The sequence below is a fragment of the Hoplias malabaricus genome, chromosome 4, assembly GCF_029633855.1.
Source record: "Hoplias malabaricus isolate fHopMal1 chromosome 4, fHopMal1.hap1, whole genome shotgun sequence".
NCBI classification, from domain to species: Eukaryota; Metazoa; Chordata; class Actinopteri; order Characiformes; family Erythrinidae; genus Hoplias; species Hoplias malabaricus.
The window spans coordinates 67136769-67152259 of record NC_089803.1 but is presented as its reverse complement, the minus strand read 5'-3'; the positions used below and the strand labels follow the sequence as shown (position 1 = coordinate 67152259).

At 39.5% G+C, this 15491-nt stretch overlaps 1 protein-coding gene across 2 annotated transcripts; it reads right to left on the bottom strand.

Moving 5' to 3' along the window:
- Nucleotides 1–27: 27 nt before the first annotated feature.
- slc26a5 (solute carrier family 26 member 5) lies at nt 28–14903 on the bottom strand. 2 transcript variants are annotated; one of them, XM_066666956.1, is made up of 20 exons: nt 14818–14903; nt 13296–13521; nt 12974–13113; nt 12731–12841; nt 9824–9996; nt 9411–9575; nt 8909–9061; nt 8604–8686; nt 8359–8506; nt 8049–8162; nt 6716–6793; nt 5883–5978; nt 5499–5605; nt 5045–5114; nt 4592–4684; nt 4306–4431; nt 3806–4015; nt 2225–2279; nt 1942–2133; nt 28–1106 (listed from the first exon to the last, which is right to left on the bottom strand). In XM_066666956.1, the coding sequence occupies exons 2-19, from the start codon at nt 13448–13450 to the stop codon at nt 1994–1996; spliced, it is 2217 nt and encodes a 738-aa protein (XP_066523053.1). In that variant the 5' UTR covers nt 13451–13521; nt 14818–14903; the 3' UTR covers nt 28–1106; nt 1942–1993. The 2 variants fall into 2 exon arrangements, with proteins under 2 accessions (XP_066523053.1, XP_066523054.1); XM_066666957.1 differs by lacking the exon at nt 14818–14903 and having other exon boundaries at nt 30–1106; nt 13258–13325.
- Between the last annotated feature and the right edge of the window lie 588 nt (nt 14904–15491).

Genomic DNA, 15491 nt, shown 5'->3' with positions numbered 1-15491 from the left:
GTGCTGTGCACATGAAAAGCATACTTTAAAAACAAAGCAAACCGATGACAAAGCTTTAATATGTTTAGTTTTATTATACAAAATACCTCTAAAATTCACAAAATAACTGCCACCAATTTAAGGGCTTTGGTCTTTATTAAATAGATATTTGCATGAATCTTTCTGGATAAAATTCTCTAGTAGTCAGTGAAAGCCAAACAATAATCACGTAGGAACAATAACTGAGTATCCTCATGTTCCTCTGGATAAAAGCATGGTAGCCTTGCCTGTTTGTCATCACGTGGAATAGGCCAAACTGGGCATCCTCCTGGTAATACTGAGTTCTCATTAAAAATTTTGGTAGTCTGACATCTTTGTGAACTGCATTAGTTCAAGACAGTCTTAAAACATTATATAATTTGCTAAAGTAACACTTCTATGAGCACCATACAAAATTGCATTGACTTCCACACACTTACAGCAACTTTGTTCCAGCATTTTAGAAGTAGTTAAAAAATAAAATCTGCATTATCCACAGAAGCTGTCGGTACAGGAGAAGTGCCTTTTGAATAGTGAGACCTAATGATCAGAACATGTTGAAAAACCTGATTTTGGTCAACTACAACAGTTCAAACTGTTAGCTGTAGGATGCTTTAGTAGAAGCTGATACATCTGAATGCAATGTACATGAAGTTAAATGATCATAGGTAATGAGAAAGAACTCATGATCACTAGAGTAACAGTCTTCAATGTCATAAAAGCTTGACCTGAATGGAAAAAATGCACTGGAGAAGAATCAAGGGACTGATAATTTAAAAAAGCAAAAAAAAAAAAATCAGATAACATTAGTTTAACAAACAATAAAAAATTCAGTTTTAAAATTTAAAAACAGTTTTATCAGAATTCTATCCAGTATCGTCTGATTCATGGTCCTCACAGAAACACTAATCCAATTAAATGCACTTAAGAAAAGTCAAGCATATCTATGGTATGTCACGCCAAAATACAGCATTTGGCAGAATTGTGCTCAGTACAAAAAACTTGAGGAAGCTACAGAAACCAATAAATATGATTTAATGTCCCTGCTTGCGCAGACGTCTGTCCGGTCACTGGCCATGGCAGCGTACCTGAAACATACAAACCAGAACTTGTTTTATTATGTCTCCTGTGATGTCTTTCAAACAGGTGGCTTGGTATCCAAAACATTTCAAAGTAACACTAGGTACGATTGTGTGTTTTTGCTCCTGGGCCACCCCTCCCCTACAGTTGCAGAGTTTAATTCATTTTTACAGCACTGTCCTGAAATCAAGGGGGAAGGGCAAATTTGGTTTCCTCCTCTCCTCCATTTGTTACATAGTGTAGTTTCTGGAGTAGAAATGAAAGAGGCTCTGTTCTCCATATTACAGGTCAATGAAGATTTATGAACCTGTAATTTTAGGGTAAAGTATTACCTAGTGTACCTTTAAGGCAACAGACAAAAAAATAAAATGCATAGCTATGCAAATTCCAGAGACACACACAAGCAGCAGAAGTTGCCACACTGAGGAGCTCAGTGAAACAGAAGTATCTAAGAGCAACAACCACTCAGCCACTAATTAGATGTTGAAAATGATCCCACAGGTGATGTGGTCAGGCACACACATATTGTGGCCATAAAGCGTAGCTCAAGAAGCTGACAGAGTTCTTGTCTGTATCAGTCTGTAATTTGCTGAATGATTAAATTATGCTGACAATATACGACACACCTAATTATGGAACTGCAGCTGTCAGTTTAATATTTTTTTAGAAAACACATGAGATAATCCACATAACCCTGATTCATTTTTAAAACTGACACTTATTTTTTAAATAAAATACATTTACTTTGTCTTCATGTAAATATCAAGTTTCTTTTTTATGTCTTTGAAATATATTGAAAGAGCAGTATTTGCAAATAAAGTTAAGACCAGATATTGTTCCCACCACTTATTTCAGGCACAAAGCCTCACTGTCAGTCTTGTGGTTTGCTGTGTGCTCATTGGACGGCAGGACTAGGGAGGTTGGGCCTCCTGTGCTGGCAGTGCAGTACAGCATCATGAATGGTGGGAAAGATGATGTCAGGTGTCACAGGCCCACTGAAGAATTGCATTCTCCTGAGGTCAGACAGCAGGGTTCCTGTCCAAGACAAAATATACTCTGTCACTGAGGAGTTCCAGTGCTCTTTGTGTATATATATTTATAATTCCAAAAAAAGATTAACACTCACTGTTGCAACCAGCAAGGACAACACTCACATCTATGGTAGCATACTCCTTCATAACCTGTAATAAAACAAGAATATTAAATATAGATCTGACTATCCATCCATCCATTATCTGTAAGCGCTTATCCAGTTCAGGGTCACGGTGAGTCTAGAGCCTACCTGGAATCATTGGGCGCAAGGTGGGAATACACCCTGGAGGGGGCCCCAGTTCTTCACAGGGCAACACACACACTCACACATTCACTCACACCTACGGACACTTTTGAGTCGCCAATCCACCTACCAACGTGTGTTTTTGGACTGTAGGAGGAAACCGGAGCACCTGGAGGAAACCCACGAAGACACTGGGAGAACACACCCACTCCTTACAGACAGTCACCAGGAGCGGGAATCGAACCCACAACCTCCAGGTCCCTGGAGCTGTGTGACTGCGACACTACCTGCTGCACCACCGTGCCTAGATCTGACTAATAATTTATTATACATATTATAATACATTACAGACAACTGTTTATTGCATTAGTAACCAACAGCCAATAGGCTAAATTAAGTGGTAAGGTACATCTGTAGCAATTTCATCATGTCATGTAGATCTGATGATGGAATATTTCATATGATATCACAATCCTAAAATCAAACTCTTAAAATGATTCACTGAGCTTCAGCTAGTTTTGACTGCCCTAGCACCTAGTCTTGCTGACGAAGAGGGTGTGTTTTTGTTGATCTGCTAACACTGGTCATCCTACTACTAATAACAACAACAACCAATGGAAGAAGCACCCATATGGTGTCAAAATAGATTTTAAAATTCTGAGAACCAAAAAACCGAACACTCATTAATATTGAGAGTTATAAAAACAGGTTGGTAAACCAAATGTTTCTGTATATAATAGTTATTTGGAGTTTAATATTCTTGAAGAATGCGTTTTCGCTTACATTCCGCCTTTTTTAGATTCCAGAAGATTCTCGCTTTTGACAGGGTCGGGATCTAGACAGTCATTGGCTGCTGAAGTTAAGCCCCGCCCACCCAGCCGATTCTGCACTGCCCTCTAAGTCAGCGAGAGCGCGCCAGTCTTACCCTGATTGGAAAATGACCGACCGGCAAACACAAGTAAGCCATATTAACTATTTTTAACGACTACGTCTTTTAGTAATGCACAGTTCCTCATAGCAGCTTAGAGTAATTTTCCAATCAGGGCTGGGTGGGCGGGGCTTAACGTCAGCAGCCAATGACTGTCTAGATCCCCACCCCATCCATAGTGAAAAGCGAGAAACTTCTAGAGAAGAGCAAGTGAGAAAAGGAGGGAATGAAAGCAAAAATAGACTCTTCAAGAATATTAACCTCAAAATAGAGGATTATATACAGAAATATTCTCCGTATAAACCTGTTTTTATAACTTTCAACATTAATGAGAGTTTTCTCAATTAAAAAATATAATTAATTGGTTATGGATTGTGTTTTTTGGTTCTCAGAACGTTAGAATTATGACGTGATACATGCAGGTAACTGCCATTTTTTGGCCAAGTATTGCTTAAAGGCTTCTACATGTATCTGTGTTTAAACTGGATGTGATTTTCCCTTACTGCTTTAATAGCCTTGGCTCCTACAGAGTCCATGAAGTTCACTGGTGTGAAATCCAATATGATGGAATGGACTTGGCAGAGTGGCTGAAGAAAGTGAGCCTCTTCAGAGTCAGACTCAGCCTGAGCCTTGGAGACTTGGCCATTAGAGACCACTTCCACCTGCTTCTGAGCCTCGTCCAACACTTCATGAGCCACACCAAGCTCTATATCCTAAAAAAAAAAAAAAGAAAGAAAATATGTAAGCAACTAAACTCATTGGTTTCATTTGAAGTCACTGAATCATCAGTCAGCTCTGAGCTCTACATCGCAGCCTGTGCCATACAAGGACACTTGAAAGCATGTGACTTATAAGACAGATATTTTTCACGTACTTGGAAACTATCCAGTACAGTTTAGTGTTGACACTTGTACACCCATGAATCTGTTACATGTGAGACCCCCAAAACTCAGCCTCCTTGTGTTCAGGAGTGACATTATATACAAGAAAACTAAATTCATACCAGTTTGGCAACCGCATTCCTCTTCTGCACTGTGCTGTGATTTGAGTCTTTCCTCTCTCCATTCTTTTTTGCCTGTTTCTGCTGTGATTTTCTCACAGCCAGCAGCTGTGTTGGATCAATGCCTGTCTGTAAATAAAGAAGTCGGAGCAGTGAGTGTAAGGACAAACAAATTTGACCTCTAAAGAGGTCAAACAGTTTGTGACAAATAGCTACAATAATTTTGGCAGTTTTTGGTGCCTTTGTTGTAGCCCAAATTTTTATATACGGATGATTACTTTCAACTTACCCTCTCTTTTAAATTGGTCACATACAAATCACAGTTAGCAAAGTAGATTGAAGAATTGCAGTGAAATATCTTAATCCCTGAACATTCAGTGGCCTGAAACAGATGAGCAACAAGAAAAAAACAGACAGACAAAATGGTGAAAGTAAACTACAACAAAGTATTTAGAATAAATAAAGTAAAATATTTGAGAGTTAGTACTACACTTGTACCACGGTGTTGTAGCCATTGCCCTAAATATCAACTATTCAATTACTTTTATTGTTGCACTTTAGTTAATTTTATGTTATTTGAAAAGCAACTGGACGATTGATTAAAGATTGAAATAACAATAACAATTTTCTAAAAGCAAATCAAGCCAGAATCTGTCTAAAAATTGAATGAGTGCTGCATTGCAGGTTATAGCTTTAAGCTAAAATAAAAAGTTTTAGTCACAAACCAGGGCTTGTTTATTACCTCTTCATATTCATCAATGTCACAGTAGAGTCCAGTATCTGGGATCTGTCCAAGAATAATACTTCTGGGGCTAGAAAACAGGATCGTCTTTTAGGAAAATATTAGTCTGATGCATGCAAACCAATATAAGGTAACAACCATAACATAAAATGAAAGAGCCCAAAGTTAAATGTTACACATTTCACAAACAGGACAGTTATTTTTCCATGAATTATTAAGAGACAAATGTAATTAAGCATTTTAGTATGAAAACAGATTATGTAAAGTCAGCTTTACCTGCTGTAGGCGTCTTATTACTTATTATCTTTAAGCATGGTGGTTAAAAAGCATGTAAATACATTGTTGTTAAAGGGATAACAGACAGAATAGAAGGTGATCCCTCGGGCACTATTACTAAATGCTCTTACCACTGTTTACTCCAATAATAACCTCCCCTCAGAGCTATTCTTCTTACCTTTGTGTTCTGTAGATGACAGTAAGTATTGCAAATCCAATCGCCACTAGCAGGCCATAATCCAGCCCCAGCAGAACCGATGCCACAAAGGACACAACCCAAATTGCCTTTGGAGATAAAACACAAGAATTACCCAATTAGTGTCCCAATTAATGTTCTGTCCAAAAAAAAAAAAAACACTACTCAGCATTAAAACAATGACATTACCCAACAGTGTTAGATATAATCAGTAACTTGCCATATTTTGTACAATGTACAAAAAAAACGTGTGCTACCTTAAAAGGTGAAAATTGAAAAATAATTTAGAATCATCTATGAATAACTACAGATGCAGTGACTTTGATGATTAAGCAAAGTCTTTTCATCAGCACCTCAAAAACTCACCAATTCAATTTTGCTGGTTCTCCACAAAGCAGGGATATCTCTCACTTGTTTGAACATGCCGAGTAGGTTGACCATAATGACAGCAGCCAACACAGTCTGGCAAAAGAGACGTTGAGAAATACTCCATGGTTATCCAAAGACTTATCATTCAGTCTCTTACATTGTTAAGAATTCTCAAGAACCATAAGAAGCTTTATGCCTCTCCCATTTGTGTAAATGCGTCAATGTTTATTTTAATGCTCATTCAATTGTTTACATTCTCTTGACGCACTTTATATCCTAACTGAAATATGCTTATGCCTAACCCACAAAGACGTTCTTTCATAGGAGCTCATGAGGTTAGAAAAGCATTGTCAACTGATTGGGAAACTCTGGCAGCTTCCTATGAGTCTACACTCTTAAAAATAAAGGTGCTACAAAAGGTTCTTCAAGAGATGCCATAGAAAAACCACTTATACCACTGTTTTCTATAACCATTTTTGCTAATATGTTTAAATTGGTAAAGAACCTGCAGACAGAATGATGAATGTTTAAACCTTTAAAGGGTTCTTCACACATGTATTTCTTAAACAAAAATGGTTCTTTGTGGAACCAAACGTGGTTCTTCTACAGCATCGCTTAAAGAACCTTTGTAGCACCTTTATTTTTAAGAGTGTAAGGTCACAGTGTGAAATGCCAAGTGTTGCCTAGAGAGCTCCTGATACAACTGTATCCACAGCATGGTTATAAAGAGTCTAAAAGTAGGGAAGGGCTAATCCAGGATCAGAAATCATACTGATCTACATATGAATAATTTATTCTGTGAACTGTATGAGTAGGAAATATTTACCTACCTGTGGCAGGGGCTGAAATACAAACCCAATGGCCACTATCACCAGCAGAACGAGTAAGGAGGCCAGCAAACCAGCGATCTACAATCACACAGACAGACATGTATACACAGACTGAGTTTATCACTGTATACAACAGGAGCCAAGATTCCTTATCTCAACTTTATGGCTTTGCTATAGCAATTAGGCCACTGTCACAAGATCAAGACTCCAGTGCACACCACCTTAAACAATGTTGTATATGGGATACAAAGGTATCTAAATGATACATTATCTCTCTGTCTGTCTGTAAATGCCCTTAAAATAATCGATGCAAACTGACACATCAGTGAATAAGGCAGGCCTCTCTCTGAGAGGCAAAATATGTCCAGCATAATTCCTTCAGAAACTGTCAGCATTTTATACTTCTCACCAAACCAATGTCCTTTTTTGACCATACTCTCTATATTACCATGTGGTTTTCTAGTGGTGACAGTTTTGGTGGTTAGATCTAGCTGAGAGTTCTTGTATTTACTGTCATTTCTGTTCCTGGACATCACTTTATTTTCCAATTCTTGAAGATAGTGGATTATGTTTATTTGAATGAGGAATATCTGAAAATGTACAACTTTTACCTAATGGCCATTTTGAATAATATGAGAAATGATAATAAAAGATAAATATTGTCTCTGTCCAAAGACAAACATTCATTCATTATCTATAACCCCTTATCCAGTTCAGGGTCGCGGTGGGTCCAGAGCCTACTTGGAATCATTGGGCGCAAGGCGGGAATACACCCTGGAGGGGGCGCCAGTCCTTCACAGGCAACACACACACACTCACACATTCACTCACACCTACGGACACTTTTGAGTCGGAAATCCACCTACCAACGTGTGCTTTTGAACTGTGGGAGGAAACCGGAGCACCCAGAGGAAACCCACACAGACACAGGGAGAACACACCAGACTCCTCACAGAGAGTCACCCGGAGGAAACCCACGCAGACACAGAGAGAACACACCACACTCCTCACAGACAGTCACCCGGAGGAAACCCACGCAGACACAGGGAGAACACACCACACTCCTCACAGAAAGTCACCCGGAGGAAACCCACGCAGACACAGGGAGAACACACCACACTCCTCACAGACAGTCACCCGGAGGAAACCCACGCAGACACAGGGAGAACACACCACACTCCTCACAGACAGTCACCCGGAGCAGGAATCGAACCCACAACCTCCAGGTCCCTGGAGCTGTGTGACTGTGACACTACCTGCTGCACCACCGTGCCGCCCATACATTTATATCACTGCATTCAAAATACATATATACAAAAAAATATTTGTTTACCTGAGTCTTTCCCCCTGTACTTTCTTGCACCAAGCTACGAGACATTGAGCAGGTGATGACAAAGGTTTGGAAAAAGGAACTGACGAAGTTACACAAGCCCATCGCTATCAGCTCCTGCCAATGCAAATCAGAACATTATCAGATTACCCTGGCCTAAAATCAAGACCGTAAAAACATGTATGCCATTGCATAATGCCTAGGATTCCAGGAATAAGAAATATCACACCCAGGCTATAAACATTACCCATCACTTCCCCAAACCAGATGATATTTCCTGTACATGCATTACAGATTTTCAATGACGTATTACCTGATTTCCATCCACACTGTAACCATACTTGAGGGCAAATATTTTGGCTAAGGAGATTCCCATTGAGAAGCCTACAACAGCAATAGCAACGGCGTCTGCGATGAGGTTAGGAAAGATGCTTAAATCGGGAACAGTGGGTGGTAGCAGTCTTGAGGAAAGAGAAAATAAACATACAGTTACTTATTAAAAGATTAATTCATTTATTTAAAAGGTAAAGAGTAAATTGATGGATTCCTTGGCTTTACCCAGTAGGAATATGCCCCACAACGTCAACTTGGTAGTTCTCAAACAGCGACATCCCATATGAGACACCAGTTGAAACAATCACCTAAAACATCAGGGATATTTTATGAAGAATACAAGGGTCTACAGTGTGTCATATACATTTTACAAGGTCACTCAATGTCACTGATGATTCTGTACTTTTTTCTTTTTACCTAGAACTGTCAATGGCAAGAAACATTTAGGAATGTTTCTGTTTATGAGTAAAAAAAAAACAATGTAACATCATTTGACCAATGTCTGACTGAAAAATGAAGCATGGTATTACCACTATGATTTCTCCAGGAATGGGAATGGGCAGTTTCTTTTTGAAACGCTCATTGATATCTTTCACACCGTAGAGGAACACAATGCACAATAGCCCCACAATGAGAGTGCTGATGTTAGTGCTGGTGATATCCTTAAATACTGCAATGAGACTCTGCACAAAAAAGAAGACGCAGAACAGTCAATGAGACAATTGACAGTGAGAAAACGTTATTGAAACGTATTGAGAATGTAAAAATGAACCAGAAATATCTATGTATACTGTAAGAAAAACAAATACAGAAGATCTGTGTGAAAGACTGCTGTTACATTGGTATTCACTTTCCCTTGTGACTATGTGTTGACAAAATTTTAATAGTTCTAAAAAATGGAAAGAATGTTGTATTCACAGTAAAACGGTCACATGACGCATCAGGAGGTAGTTTGTTTTTCTTATAGAATACAGAATGATTATATTTCAAAGCACAATGAAAGAGCATATGTCACTTGAGGAGGTCACTCACATACAGCACAGACAGGGGCCCACTGAAGCGCTTGGTTTTAACCCCAAAAAGATATTTGAGCTGCGAGACAAACACGTGCACTGAGGCCGCTGTGGTGAAGCCTCTGACTAGCGGTTCTGTCAGGTAAATGGCCACAAAGCCAAACCGCAGGACACCAAGGAGCAGCTGCAGAGAGGTATGACAAAATCCACATGTGTTTAGAGATGATGGAACATCACATCCAGTTTATTGAAGTTCACAAATGGAAGAACATATCCATACAGTTGAGTATAAGTAAGCAACCTTAATTATTGAATTTTTGATACTATTTAATTAAATCAATGGACTGGTCTGTTGTTTGTTGATAGATATTGCTGTAATGACTGATCAGTCCATGATTTTAAAGCTTCCAATTGCTCTCGGTGCTGCTGTACCTGAATAAGCCCCACTAGAGTGGTAAGGGCTACAGCAACCTGCACTCTTCTGGCATCCCTGGCATCAATATCCACTCCAGCAGTCACATTGGTTCCGTTTAGAAGAAACATAGAGTCAGGGACTTCTCTCACAGCGACCCCTCCAATCATCAGACTGATCACTGCAAAGGTACCTGTATAACAGTAGTAGCATTATACTGTATAAGATTATAATAAGCATGTTGTAGTCGCAAGGTGTTTTGCAAGGGCAAAGTTTGTAAAACTGATTAGCTTGAGAGGATGACGATGATTTTACCTCACAGTACAGTTAAACAAATGTTAAATGATGATATCACCAAATGCACACAGAAAGTCCTCTGTGGCATTAACTGGGACCAGTTTTGCATATTAACTCCCTCAATGTAAGAAAGATTTGTACATCCAATCTACATAATATCTGCATACTATGCCATTCAGCAGGACGTAGGAGTTCAGGGGAGTAGTGAGAGACAGGTCATGGCTGAAACTATTTGACTTCCCATATATTTTCATCTGTTTCCTGTTTTGTTCAGCACTCACAAACCTGCAGTTGAACCGTGTGTGTGTGTGTGTGTGTGTGTGTGTGTGTGTGTGTGTGTGTGTGTGCGTATGTTCTGAGAGACTTAGCAACAAAAGTACACACACAAAAGATTACATTATCATATTATACTAATTATGGCTTCAACTTAGAAACTATTATCCAAATGATTCATCACTCAATCCACATGGAGTGTTGGCCCCAAGACCCAGGCACACATTCGCTGCACCAAAGGTGTGTCTATGGTATACAAAATTTGATGAGTCATTGTGACAGATGGCTAAACCAATAATGACTACGTACAAAGCTTAAGCTTAAAGGCAGCAGTTTGGTGTCCTTCCGGTTTTGTTTAGTACGTGCCACACTTGTATAATGATGACTTTTCATAAACAACATTTTTTTGCTCTCCATCAAGATAAGGGCCCTCCCTGTGGGGAAGATCCTTTCTGATGTCAGCATGGTGTGTATAGAGACCGAGTGTTCATTAAACAGAGCACAGCAGACCTTGGTGCAATACTCTTGCTCAACGTTTGAACAAGCACACAGTCACCCTACCAGCCACAGAGCCAGTAATCAAGATACTGACTCAATAAAACAAATCTGTTTTTTTTATTTTCTCATTACGAAGCAGCGCCATTGGTTTTCTTCAGTTTTTTCAAAGCAGACATCAATTGTTTCTCTTCATTTATACAGCCTATGTGTCCAAACATCCAAAAATGACTACAGAAACTCACAAAAAAAAAAAAAAGAATGGAAAGGTTCATGAACCAGTTCTTCAACTGAATATGATATAACACTGAACTAACATTGAGCTACGCATACACGGCATTGACAGCTGCAAGAACATCTTAAGGACGGAGGTGTTTCACCTCTGAGTTATCACACACTTTTGTTACTACTGCCTTTGGCAAAGACTGTGGAAAACTGACATTCTAGCCTAGCCGGAATCCACAGGAATCCAAACTAGGGGAGTCTGTGTTTGTTTTCCTGCTGATTAGTTTTCATTGTAGTGGCTGAGAGAGAAAGCCCTTTAACCTCTGCTCCATGGTCATCTTTAGCACAGCACAATTCACTGCATGTGAGTTCCTTGTAGATAAATATGATGAACAACTCTTTGTCAAGTTCTGCTCCTGATTTGCTTGGAACATGAGATATTCCTATTGAATTCAAAACGAAAAACAGCAAACATATAACATTCTTCTCTGTTTTAATACGACAAATTTGTGACATTATGCCGACTTTTTAATGTTAGTGTGACAACACGTTTAATAAAATAACAATTAAATGCCAACCACTATATTCCAAAGTAGGCCTCTCAGACAGACCACCGTTTTTGTTTTCTCTATTTTACATATTAATTATACATTTAGAGGCAAAACTAAAAACTAATTAAATATCCGTGCGATGCTTACTATTAGTTTACTTTCATCAAGTATTAATCTTTACTAGAACAGTGAATAACATATGTACTATATTCACATTTTGGTCTAACAATAGCAATGATTTGAACATTCATGCATTCATTCATTCATTCATTATCTGTAACCCTTATCCAGTTCAGGGTCGCAGTGGGGCCAGAGCCTACCTGGAATCATTGAGCGCAAGGCATGAACACACCCTGGAGGGGGCGCCAGTCCTTCTCAGGGCAACACATACACATTCACTCACACCTACGGATACTTTTTTTGAGTCGCCAATCCACCTACCAACGAGTGTTTTTGGACTGTGGGAGGAAACCCACGCAGACACAGAGAGAACACACCATGCTCCTCACAGACAGTCACCCGGAGGAAACTCACACAGACACAGGGAGAACACACCACACTCCCCATAGACAGTCACCTGGAGGAAACCCACACTGACACGGGGAGAACAGACCACACTCCTCACAGACAGTCACCCGGAGCAGGAATCGAACCCGCAACAAACCTACTGCACCACCGTTATTTGATTATATTTATTTATTTATTTTTGATTATTTGCTGGTCCACTAATTTTGACTCAAGGACTGTAAGGCACATACAGTAAGACCCACTACATGCTGCAGCATCTTTAAACATATTTTATTAAACAGCCAAAATTAAGAGACAAATTAATCTAATTAACAAATCAATGCTAATTTAATGCTGCATAGAAAAATTCATAAATCACTCTACACTCACAGACTTCAAGTCACATCAAAGTTCTGACTGATTTTTATAGAAGGGCAATGATAGCTTGTCAGATTTACATGTACGTAGACAGTCTATAGACACATGTATTTCCACCACACTTACAAGTAGTGGCATTTCAGAAGCCTGGTTTTAAGGACAGCACCTAACGTTTAGAAAATGTCATAGTCTGAGGCTCACCTATCGATATATGTCTGGAGGTACCAAACACAGTGTAGAGTAGAACAGGATAGAATGATGAATACAAGCCATAGACTGGAGGGACTGCTGCTAGCATTGCATAAGCAAGACCTGGTGAGAATGGGTGAGAGGGAAAGACAGTGCGAAGCACTCAGTAAATGTAAAGTGTATAACTTCAATGTGCATCTCACAGATCGATATCTTGTTTTGAACAATATTAGATTCAGTCAAATCCGAACTGACCTTGCGGCAGCTGCATGACTCCTGTGCTGAGACCAGAGACTATGTCCCCAAACAGGTATTCCTTGACTGGATAAGATGGTAGCCATGATAGAATGGGCAGGAGGCTAAAGACAACTGACTTGGCTTTTTCAGATGAACAGCTGAGGAGAAAGTGAGTGTAAGGCTATTGTGTCTCACTCTGATAAATGTACTAAAGAATGACAACTATGTAGATAACTAAAGTAAGTCAAAGTAAGTACATAATGAAAACTGTATAAAACCTAGTTTCAAATGGCTTTGCTTACATTAGTGTTAATGATCAGAATTCAACATAAGACCTCACCGGCACTTCTCAGCTACCCTCTGCCCAACAGTCTTGGGTGCCCTTTCCTTCTGATGCAAAACCTGGGAGGTGATGTATTCCTCATCAAACACATGTCTCTCGACCCGGTACACTAAGGTAGCAGAGGGCTCATCCTTTACGCTTGCATGTTCCATAACAACAGACAAGAGCTTTGCATGACCAGTGACCACAAGGATGCAAAGCACGTGCCCGGTTATCTGTCTTCCTGTTCAAAGAGAAAAGGGTGATGAGCAAAGGATGTTGTCCACAACTCTGCACGGCATTAAACTCTACAAGCTCTGATGACTTACTCCGAACTTTAAAGAGTACAAACGCACAGACTATATACAGAAACTTTAAAAAGGCATGTTAATAATTACCATGTTAATGATAATTAAAAATTATTATTAACACACACAAGAAAAAAAAGGGGGGGGGGGGGTGGTTACAATGTAGTAGTAACAAAATTATACGGTTGAGAATATTATTGATCTATATGGCATTACAATAATATAATATAATACAATAAAATAAAATAATAATAAATGATTTTCTGCTTTGAACTGAAAAGTCTCAAATGTGTGAATTCAGACAGACAGGATTTCTGACATCATAATAGAGAGGGGTGGAGACGGTCTTTAAGGCACAGGTTTTAAGCCGTTAGCGTATTGTTTTCCTAAAGAACATCTATAAATTTAATATTAGGAATTTAGTAGATGACCAGAGGGGAAATGTAATTAAAAAATGCGGTGCCTCTTCCAAACTCATTTAAAAAACAAGATTGCTGCTGAAGGAACATGTGCCATGAGTCATTTCCATGGACAGTGACTTTTTGAATGACAAACTAAAATAATAATGAGGTTCTTATCAGTCTCCCGCTGCCAATCACTAAGTTACATCACTGTTTAATCCCAGTGTTTTAAGATGTTTTATGATCCCTGGTGGTTTCATGGAGACTAAGGCACTGAAACCCAATTGTGAGTGAAGTAATAAGTCCTCCAAATATATGAAGACAAACTGCTTTAGCCTTTACTGCTGTCTTGGAGACTTGGGGTAATGACCTTTCAGAATGAACAGTGTGTATACAGGCAGTCTGGCAAAGACAATAAAGAGAATAATGAGGGTGTTCAGTGACGAATCTCCACCTTTGGAACGGGGAGTTACAGTTATTTCATTTTAAATCTCTCCCCCTGTTCCTTCTCTGAACACGCACACACACATACGGAGGAAATGACAGCTCATTGTACATCAACCCTACGTGATATGAAGCTAGTCACCACATGCCCAACTTCTCTGTGGATATAAACTACACTCTCCAGTCTGTGGAACTGGAAAATAAACAATCTGTCAACTAATACAGCAGCAAATGGCTGATAAACCCAACGGTAAACTACATTATTCAGCCCAACGTGAGGTATATGTAGGCTACCATAACTGCAGTGTGCCCGTTAAAACTATTCTGTTGTCGAGTATTTGTTTTCGTGTTTACCTAAGACACGACTGAGAGATAAAAGCCTCCTACCTGAGCTGCTCTGGTCACTGTGAAGGATGTAAAACGCGGACGCGAGCTCAATTCAGGGGATAGTCCGCGCATCAAGTGTCCAGTTACTGTTTAACAGCGGAATGTGTCCTTTAAGGGCACCACAACTGCGCAGTCCCTCCACGCGCAGGTCGACGTAAAGCGCGTACGTCATCCAACTTGGGGACTCTGGGAAATGTAGTTTCTTGATAGTGCAGCAGGTAGCGTCGAAGTCGCACAGCTCCAGGGGCCTGGAGGTTGTGGGTTTGATTCCCGCTCTCGGTGAACGTCTGTGAGGAGTTGGTGTGTTCTCCCCGTGTCTGCGTGGGTTTCCTCCGGGTGAAACCGGAGAGGAATGAGGCAAATTTTAATCGAGGATTACGGTAAAGAACGAGAGCCGTATACATCCGCCATTTTAGACCTGCCTTTATTTTTGTATTTTGTTATTAAAGTCTTTGAAAAACAGTGAAAAACACTATAAACAGAGACGCAAACGAAAATATTCGTTTTAAAATTATACGAGTTTACACTCCAGTTTATCTCTGATCCTTATTATAAGTTATTTATAAATTACTATCCGTATAAAGTATTAAACATAAACTGGGCAAAGCGTTCTTTCAGTTTAATCCAAGTTTTAACTTTCCTTTCCATGTCCGTTTAAATTACTTGCAGGCCAT